The sequence below is a fragment of the Oncorhynchus clarkii genome, unplaced genomic scaffold, assembly GCF_045791955.1.
Source record: "Oncorhynchus clarkii lewisi isolate Uvic-CL-2024 unplaced genomic scaffold, UVic_Ocla_1.0 unplaced_contig_6309_pilon_pilon, whole genome shotgun sequence".
NCBI lineage: Eukaryota > Metazoa > Chordata > Actinopteri > Salmoniformes > Salmonidae > Oncorhynchus > Oncorhynchus clarkii.
This window is the reverse complement of record NW_027259662.1, coordinates 4,301-15,000: the sequence shown is the minus strand read 5'-3', so window position 1 is coordinate 15,000 and position 10,700 is coordinate 4,301. Positions and strand designations below refer to the sequence as shown.

General features: G+C 43.0%; 1 protein-coding gene across 2 annotated transcripts in view; it reads left to right on the top strand.

Moving 5' to 3' along the window:
* The window catches only part of LOC139400683 (V-type proton ATPase subunit H), a gene marked incomplete at both ends in the record, with an annotated part of 19,677 nt that extends 10,444 nt beyond the window's left edge, over window positions 1-9,233 (top strand). For both annotated transcript variants that reach the window (XM_071145374.1, XM_071145373.1), the window contains 6 exon segments: window positions 1,584-1,681; window positions 3,334-3,526; window positions 5,566-5,744; window positions 6,328-6,453; window positions 8,570-8,671; window positions 9,120-9,233. In XM_071145374.1, the coding sequence (XP_071001475.1) occupies window positions 1,584-1,681; window positions 3,334-3,526; window positions 5,566-5,744; window positions 6,328-6,453; window positions 8,570-8,671; window positions 9,120-9,233 (812 nt within the window).
* Window positions 9,234-10,700: the final 1,467 nt, after the last annotated feature.

Here is a 10,700-nt window from a genome sequence, read left to right as displayed (position 1 = left end):
CCTGATTCTTTTTTTTTGTGTTGCTTTTATGAAACGCCTCTAACAGATTAATTGGATCTATTTTCTCCTCAGCTTTCTTTGCTCAGGTCCTTGAGGGGACACGTCCTGTCTGTTCTGTGATGATACTCTCTTTGTCTAGCATGGTTCTGCATGGTGCTCGTGGTTGCAGATGCCAGTTACTGTTGAGCAGTTACTGTCAAGCACTGTGGCTGTTTTTGTTAAATGGGCTATATAAATAAAGATGGATTTGATTGAGGTTGGTGATGTTGAACACCTGTTTCAGAATGGAAGAGCAGGTACAGTGGGGCAAAAAAGTATTTAGTCAGCCACCAAAGTTCTCCCACATCAAAAGATGAGAGGCCTGTCATTTTCATCATAGGTACACTTCAACTATGACAGACAAAAGGAGAAAAAACATTCCAGAGAATCACATTGTAGGATTTTTAATGAATTTAGTTGCAAATTATGGTGGAAAATAAGTATTTGGACACCTACAAACAAGCAAGATTTCTGGCTCTCAAAGACCTGTAACATCTTTTTTAAGAGGCTCCTCTGTCCTCCACTCGTTACCTGTATTAATGGCACCTGTTTGAACTTGTTATCAGTATAAAAGACACCTGTCCACAACCTCAAACAGTCACACTCCAAACTCCACTATGGCCAAGACCAAAGAGCTGTCAAAGGACACCAGAAACAAAATTGTAGACCTGCACCAGGCTGGGAAGACTGAATCTGCAATAGGAAAGCAGCTTGGTTTGAAGAAATCAACTGTGGGAGCAATTATTAGGAAATGGAAGACATACAAGACCACTGATAATCTCCCTCGATCTGGGGCTCCACGCAAGATCTCACCCCGTGGGGTCAAAATGATCACAAGAACGGTGAGCAAAAATCCCAGAACCACACGGGGGACCTAGTAAATGACCTGCAGAGAGCTGGGACCAAAGTAACAAAGCCTACCATCAGCAAGGGCATTGAAGATCAAACATGGCTGGGTCTTTCAGCATGACAATGATCCCAAACACACCGCCCGGGCAACGAAGGAGTGGCTTCGTAAGAAGCATTTCAAGGTCCTGGAGTGGCCTAGCCAGTCTCCAGATCTCAACCGCATAGAAAATCTTTGGAGGGAGTTGAAAGTCCGTGTTGCCCATTAACAGCCCCAAAACATCACTGCTCTAGAGGAGATCTGCATGGAGGAATGGGCCAAAATACCAGCAACAGTGTGTGGAAACCTTGTGAAGACTTACAGAAAATGTTTGACCTCTGTCATTGCCAACAAAGGGTATATAACAAAGTATTGAGCAACTTTTGTATTGACCAAATACTTATTTTCCACCATAATTTGCAAATAAATTCATTAAAAATCCTACAATGTGATTTTCTGGATTTTTTTCTCTCATTTTGTCTGTCATAGTTGAAGTGTACCTATGATAAATTACAGGCCTCATCTTTTTAAGTGGGAGAACTTGCACAATTGGTGGCTGACTAAATACTTTTTTGCCCCACTGTATCTCCAAATCCCTGCCTGTGTTTCCCTGACCAGTCTTAATAAAAGTTTGTGTGTCTCTGTTCTCCCCCTGCAGAGTTCTCAGTATGTGCAGTGTGTAGCAGGCTGTCTCCAGCTGATGTTGAGGGTGAATGAGTACAGGTTTGCCTGGGTGGAGGCTGACGGGGTCAACTGGTGAGTCTCTGTATACTATTACTACATCTAATACTACTGACTACTAGTCTCTGGATACTATTACTACATCTAATACTGCGGACTACTAGTCTATGGATACTATTACTACATCTAAGAATATTACTACATCTACTACTACTAGTCTATTCATACCATTACTACATCTAATAATATTACTACATCTAATACTACTGGTCTCTGGATACTAATACTACTGACTACTAGTCTCTGGATACTATTACTACATTTAATACTACTGACTACTAGTCTCTGGATACTATTACTACATCTAATACTACTGACTATTAGGCTCTATTACTACATCTAATACTATTACTACATCTAATACTGCGGACTACTAGTCTCTGGATACTATTACTACATCTAATACTACTAGTCTCTGGATACTATTACTACATCTAATACTGCGGACTACTAGTCTCTGGATACTATTACTACATCTAATACTACTGACTATTAGGCTCTATTACTACATCTAATACTATTACTACATCTAATACTGCGGACTACTAGTCTCTGGATACTATTACTACATCTAATACTACTAGTCTCTGGATACTATTACTACATCTAATACTACTAGTCTCTGGATACTATTACTACATCTAATACTACTAGTCTCTGGATACTATTACTACATCTAATACTACTAGTCTCTGGATACTATTACTATATTTATTAACAAGGGTGGTTTCCTGTATCTCAAATCCAGGCTGTATCACAACCGGTTGTGATTGGGAGTCCCAAAGGGTGGCGCACAATTGGCCCAGCATCGTCAGTTTTGGCCGTCATTGTAAATAAGAATTTGTTCTTAACTGACTTGCCTAGTTAAGTAAAGGTTTAAAAAAAACTTTAGGAATCTGTGGCATGGCATTGTGACAAAACTGCACATATTAGTGACCTATTGTCCCCAGCACAAGGTGCACCTGTGTAATGATCATGCTGTTTAATCAGCTTCTTGATATGCCACACCTGTCAGGTCGATGGATTATCTTGGCAAAGGAGAAATACTCACTATCAGGGATGTAAACAAATTTGTGCACAACATTTTTGAGAAATAATAATTTTTATTCATATGGAACATTTCTGGCATCTTATTTCAGCTCATGAAACATGGGATCAACAGTTTACATGTTGCGTTTATATTTTTGATCAGTATACTTCTGTTAGTTATCATTGTTACAATCACTGGATACTTCTATTACTACTAACTTCTATCTGTTAGCATTACATCATTAGTGTGTTTGGGGTTGTCTGATGCTTTATGCTGCTTGACTACACTACAAGAGGAAGTTAGACTAACTGCTGTTATCTGTAACTCAAGCCATAAACTCCCTAACCAAAACCATGCAATGAAACCACGATGCACCATAAAACTGCTGTGATCGACAAGTGTGGTGTCCTGTACCACCTGACCCCTGACCCTGTTCTCTCTCCTCCCTCTAGCATTACCACCTGACCCTGTTCTCTCTCCTCCCTCTAGCATTACCACCTGACCCTGTTCTCTCTCCTCTCTCTAGCATTACCACCTGACCCTGTTCTCTCTCCTCTCTCTAGCATTACCACCTGACCCTGTTCTCTCTCCTCTCTCTAGCATTACCACCTGACCCTGTTCTCTCTCCTCCCTCTAGCATCACGGCTGTGCTCAGTAACAAGTGTGGTTTCCAGCTGCAGTACCAGATGGGGTTTTGTGTGTGGCTGCTGGCCTTCAACTCTCAGCTCTGTGAGCAGCTACGCCGTTACAATGTGGTGCCGGCCCTGTCTGACATCCTGCAGGAGTCTGTCAAGGAGAAGGTCACGCGCATCATCCTGGCTGCCTTCAGGGTACGTACTGCTAGTTAGTTACGGCACCCTGTTCCCTATAGGTTGTCTTCAGGGTACGTACTGCTAGTTACGGCACCCTGTTCCCTATAGGTTGTCTTCAGGGTACGTACTGCTAGTTAGTTACGGCACCCTGTTCCCTATAGGTTGTCTTAAATGATCTGTCAAAGGAATCTAAGCAAATGTACATAATATTGATGCTACCGTCTCTTATGACCGAAAAGAGCTTCAGGATATCAGAACAGCGATTACTCACCTCGAACTGGATGAAGATTTTATCTTTAATGAGTCTGACAGGAAGGATATAATGTTGTCCCCAGACAAGGCCCAAATCCCTGTCATCCACATGAAGGAGGCGATCATGTTGTCCCCAGACAAGGCCCAAATCCCTGTCATCCACATGGAGGAGATCATGTTGTCCCCAGACAAGGCCCAAATCCCTGTCATCCACATGAAGGAGGAGATCATGTTGTCCCCAGACAAGGACCAAATCCCTGTCATTCACATGAAGGAAATGCAAGGGGCGGAGGTCATGGTGCCTTGTGAAAATTTGTCGGTGAGTGGGTAACCTGCCTCTACCATTCGTTCTATTAGCCAAAGTCTAATCACTGGAGAATAAACTGGAAGAGCTCCGTTCGAGACTATCCTATCAACGAGACATTTAACGGTAATATCTTACGTTTCATGATTGAACGATGTCATAGATAATAATAGTTGGCTGTTTTTTTCCGTGCATCGGCAGGACAGAATAGCTACATCCAGGGGTGGGGGGTGTGTCTGTCAGTAACAGCTGGTGCGCAATGTCTAATATTAAGGTAATCTCGAGGCATTTGTGTTAATTATGGATCCCATAACTCTTCCTGGGGTCCAGAAAAATTAAGGCAGTTAATACAATTTTAAAAACATTACATTTCACAATACATTGTGTGCCCTCAGGCCCCTACTCCACCATTACTACATATCTACAGTACTAAATCCATGTGTACATGTGTGTGTAGTGCGTATGTTATTGTGTGTATGCATGTCTCTGTGCCCATGTTTGTGTTGCTTCAGTCCCTACTCTTCCATAAGGTGTGTATTTTTTTAATCTGTTTTTAAATCTAGTTCTACTGCTGCTTCAGTTACTTGATGTGGTATAGAGTTCCATGTAGTCATGGCTCTATGTAGTACTGTGCACCTCCTATAGTCTGGACTTGGGGACTGTGAAGAGACCTCTGGTTGCATGTCTTGTGCGGTATGCATGGGTGTCCGAGCTGTGCGCCAGTAGTTTAGACAGACAGCTCAGTGCATTCAACATGACAATACTTCTCATAAATACAAGTAGTGATGAAGTCAATCTCTCCTCCACTTTGAGCCAGGAGAGTCTGGGAACAACATTATCTCCTCCTTTTCTCGCACATTGACCCGGTACAGGTATCCCCTGTATATAGCCACTTTATTGCTACTTTTTTTCAATAATTCTTTACTATTTTCTTAACTCTTTCTTGAACGCGTGTGGGAGCGGCGTGTAGCTGTGCAGTTGGAGCAGTGTGGTGGGAGCAGTGTGGAGTTTGTCGCTGTAGCAGTTTGAGTTGTGCATTCGGAAAATATTGCAATGCCTTGACTTTAAGCGGCAATCTAATTAGCATAATACAAAATTCCCCATAAAAATCTGTCCGTTTAAGCTAGAGATCTGTTTTATTTCATTGGATGCGTCTCAATCCACCACATCCTCCGATATTGCCCTTCTGCGGTGAAGTTGATAAAATCATCTGATTTCATTGGTCCTCAACTCGTGGCTCAGATACTTCGTTCAGGATAGAGTTTGCCTGCCCGGAAGAAGATTACTTCTGAAGGATTTGTTGCCGTAGAAATGTACCTGGCTAAAAGCTGATCAACTTTCGTGGTACTTGTTATCCAGAGTCGAACTCAGGGTTGACCAAATTTACCTTTCTATCTCCTCAAACCACGTACGTAGTAGAGGGTTCTGGAGAAATCGACTGAGTGGGAGACCCATCAGGAGTATGCTCTGGCCATGATACATGTTAATATTATTATTCTAGAACCTGTTGGAGAAGTCAGCGGATAGGGAGACCCGTCAGGAGTATGCTCTGGCCATGATCCAGTGTAAGGTTCTGAAGCAGCTGGAAAATCTGGACCAGCAGAAGTATGATGATGAGGACATTACGGAAGACATCAAGTTCCTGCTGGAGAGTCTGGGCGAGAGCGTTCAGGACCTCAGGTAGGTTACCTTTGACCCCTAACCCTAACTTCTCCATGTCCGAACCTAGAGTCTGGGAGAGAGTGTCCAGGACCTGACGGGTAACATTACTGCTAACCTCAGCTACGCTAGCAGGCATTACTGTGCTTTTACATGAACCTGGAGAAACTAGGCGCTATGCTAACAGGCATTACTGTGCTGTTACATGAACCTGGAGAAACTAGGCTGTTCTGCTAGGTGCTACACTAGCATGCATTACTGTGCTGTTACTTGAACCTGGAGAAACTAGGCGCTATGCTAGCAGGCATTACTGTGCTGTTACTTGAACCTGGAGAAACTAGGCGCTATGCTAGCAGGCATTACTGTGCTGTTACTTGAACCTGGAGAAACTAGGCGCTACGCTAGCAGAACTGTGCAGATCTCTTAAACCACACTGGACCTGTCCTGGAATACCCCTCAAATTGAACTCTCCCAACAGGTCAACATCTCTCTATATTAAGGACTGTCGGGACTGAGGCTGTTCTTCAGCAAAGTTTATCTGCTAGTTTGTTTGTTGCTTGTTATTTAAGCTTGTTTTCTCTCACTCTCTTTCACTCACACACAGTTCGTTTGATGAGTACAGCTCAGAGCTGAAGTCGGGTCGCCTGGAGTGGAGCCCGGTCCACAAATCAGAGAAGTTCTGGCGTGAGAACGCTGTTCGCCTCAACGAGAAGAACTACGAACTCCTCAAGTAAGCAAAGAGCACTACCTAGTGTCGGATGGTTCGGTAAGACACAGAGCACTACCTAGTGTGGGATGGTTCGGTAAGACACATAGCACTACCTAGTGTGGATGTTAGGTAAGACACAGAGCACTACCTAGTGTGGATGTTAGGTAAGACACAGAGCACTACCTAGTGTGGATGTTAGGTAAGACACAGAGCACTACCTAGTGTGGATGGTTCTGTAAGACACAGAGCACTACCTAGTGTTGGATGTTAGGTAAGACACAGAGCACTACCTAGTGTGGATGTTAGGTAAGACACAGAGCACTACCTAGTGTGGATGGTTCTGTAAGACACAGAGCACTACCTAGTGTGGATGTTAGGTAAGACACAGAGCACTACCTAGTGTGGGATGGTTCGGTAAGACACATAGCACTTCACTACCTAGTGTGGATGTTAGGTAAGACACAGAGCACTACCTAGTGTGGATGTTAGGTAAGACACAGAGCACTACCTAGTGTGGATGGTTCTGTAAGACACAGAGCACTACCTAGTGTTGGATGTTAGGTAAGACACAGAGCACTACCTAGTGTGGATGTTAGGTAAGACACAGAGCACTACCTAGTGTGGAGGTTAGGTAAGACACAGAGCACTACCTAGTGTGGAGGTTAGGTAAGACACAGAGCACTACCTAGTGTGGATGTTAGGTAAGACACCGAGCACTACCTAGTGTGGATGTTTGGTAATGAGTTTGCATCCCAAATGGCACCCTAAGTGTAAATAAAATAACATAAGAATACAATCACTTATTAAAGGCCTGGCTAAAAAGGTTGATTTTTAAATGTTATTTAAATAACCTCAATGGAGTCTGCATCTCTTACCTGACAGGGCAAGCTGTTCTGTAACTGAGGGGCTTTACGAGAGAACGCTGTTCTGTAACTGAGGGGCTTTACGAGAGAACGCTGTTCTGTAACTGAGGGGCTTTACTAGAGAACGCTGTTCTGTAACTGAGGGGCTTTACTAGAGAACGCTGTTTTGTAATTGAGGGGCTTTACTAGAGAACGCTGTTTTGTAATTGAGGGGCTTTATGAGAGAACGCTGTTTTGTAATTGAGGGGCTTTACTAGAGAATGCTGTTCTGTAACTGAGGGGCTTTACTAGAGAACGCTGTTCTGTAACTGAGGGGCTTTACTAGAGAACGCTGTTCTGTAACTGAGGGGCTTTACTAGAGAACGCTGTTCTGTAACTGAGGGGCTTTACTAGAGAACGCTGTTCTGTAACTGAGGGGCTTTACTAGAGAACGCTGTTTTGTAATTGAGGGTCTTTACTAGAGAATGCTGTTCTGTAACTGAGGGGCTTTACTAGAGAACGCTGTTCTGTAACTGAGGGGCTTTACTAGAGAACGCTGTTCTGTAACTGAGGGGCTTTACTAGAGAACGCTGTTCTGTAACTGAGGGGCTTTACTAGAGAACGCTGTTTTGTAATTGAGGGGCTTTATGAGAACGCTGTTTTGTAATTGAGGGGCTTTACTAGAGAATGCTGTTCTGTAACTGAAGGGCTTTACTAGAGAACGCTGTTTTGTAACTGAGGGGCTTTACTAGAGAACGCTGTTTTGTAATTGAGGGGCTTTACTAGGGAATGCTGTTCTGTAACTGAGGGGCTTTACTAGAGAACGCTGTTCTGTAACTGAGGGGCTTTACTAGAGAACGCTGTTCTGTAACTGAGGGGCTTTACTAGAGAACGCTGTTTTGTAATTGAGGGGCTTTACTAGAGAACGCTGTTTTGTAATTAAGGGGCTTTATGAGAGAACGCTGTTTTGTAATTGAGGGGCTTTACTAGAGAATGCTGTTCTGTAACTGAGGGGCTTTACTAGAGAACGCTCCACACCCGTCTTGGTTTTGCATCTAGGTACTGTAGACAGACCAGCTCCTTAGCTGAGAGTTTGTCAGTGATTCTAATATTTTTGAAAGACATGGTAGTTTATAAAGGTATCTGATGTTAGTGTGATGACGTTTCTAATGTTCGGGTTAGTTAGGGTGATGAGGTAGCTGGTGTTAGGGTGATGAGGTGGTATCTGATGTCAGGGTGAAGAGGTGGTATCTGATGTCAGGGTTTGTTATGTGTTATATGTTCTCCCTCCTCAGGATCCTTACTCGGCTGCTGGAGGTATCTGATGACCCTCAGGTTATTGCTGTAGCTGCTCATGATGTTGGAGAATACGTCAGACACTACCCTCGGGGGAAACGGTAAGGACACACAGTATACACTGAGTGAACAATACATTATGAACACCTGCTCTTTCCATGGCATAGACTGGACAGGTGAATCCAGGTGAAAGCTATAATCCCTTATTTATGTCACCTGTTAAATCCACTTCAATCAGTGTAGATGAAGGGGAGGAGACGGGTTAAAGAAGGATGTTTAAACCTTGAGACGTGGATTGTGTGTGTGTCCTTCAGAGGGTGAATGATTAGGACAACATATTGAAATGCATTAGAACGGGGTATGGTAGTAGGTACCAGGCGCACCGGTTTGTGTGCCAAGAACTGCAACGCTGCTGGGTTTTTTACACAACAGTTTCCTGCATATATCAATAAATGGTCCATCATCCGAAGGACATCCAGCCAACTTGACACAACTGTGGGAATGTTTTGTCCACTCTGTGTTTATATAACCAGTGTTTCTCTGTGTCAGGGTGATAGAGCAGCTTGGAGGTAAACAGCTGGTGATGAACCACATGCACCATGACGATCAGCTGGTCCGCTACAACGCCCTGCTGGCCGTGCAGAAACTCATGGTCCACAACTGGTATGTACTACTACTATACTACTAGGTACTAGTTTAAACTCATGGTCCACAACTGGTACGTACTACTACTACTACTACTACTACTACTACTACTACTACTACTACTACTACTACTACTAGGTACTAGTTTAAACTCATGGTCCACAACTGGTATGTACTACTACTACTACTACTACTACTAGGTACTAGTTTAAACTCATGGTCCACAACTGGTACGTACTACTACTGCTGCTACTACTACTACTACTACTACTACTACTACTACTGCTAGGTACTAGTTTAAACTCATGGTCCACAACTGGTACGTACGTACTACTACTACTACTACTACTACTACTAGGTACTAGTTTAAACTCATGGTCCCCAACTGGTATCTACTACTACTACTACTACTACTACTACGACTGCTAGGTACTAGTTTAAACTCATGGTCCACAACTGGTACGTACTACTACTGCTAGGTACTAGTTTAAACTCATGGTCCCCAACTGGTATGTACAACTACTACTACTACTACTACTACTACTAATAGGTATTAGTTTAAACTCATGGGCCCCAACCGGTACGTACTACTATTATTACTACTACTACTACTACTACTACTACTACTAGGTACTAGTTTAAACTCATGGTCCCCAACCGGTACCTACTACTACTACTACTACTACTACTACTACTACTACTACTACTACTACTACTGCTAGGTACTAGTTTAAACTCATGGTCCACAACTGGTACGTACTACTACTACTAGGTACTAGTTTAAACTCATGGTCCCCAACTGGTACGTACTACTACTACTACTACTACTACTACTAGGTACTAGTTTAAACTCATGGTCCCCAACTGGTACGTACTACTACTACTACTACTAGGTACTAGTTTAAACTCATGGTCCACAACTGATACGTACTACTACTATATTACTACTATTACTACTGCAACCGGTATGTACTACTACTACTAGGTACTAGTTTAAACTCATGGTCCCCAACCGGTACGTACTACAACTATATTACTACTAGGTACTAGTTTAAACTCATGGTCCCCAACTGGTACGTACTACTACTACTGCTAGGTACTAGTTTAAACTCATGGTCCCTAACCGGTACGTACTACTACTACTACTACTACTAGGTACTAGTTTAAACTCATGGTCCCCAACCGGTACATACTACTACTACTACTACTACTACTACTACTACTGCTAGGTACTAGTTTAAACTCATGGTCCCCAACCGGTACGTACTACTACTACTACTGCTAGGTACTAGTTTAAACTCATGGTCCACAACTGGTACGTACTACTACTACTAGGTACTAGTTTAAACTCATAGTCCCCAACTGGTATGTACTACTACTACTACTAGGTACTAGTTTAAACTCATGGTCCCCAACTGGTACGTACTACTACTACTACTACTACTACTACTACTACTACTACTACTACTACTACTACTACTACTA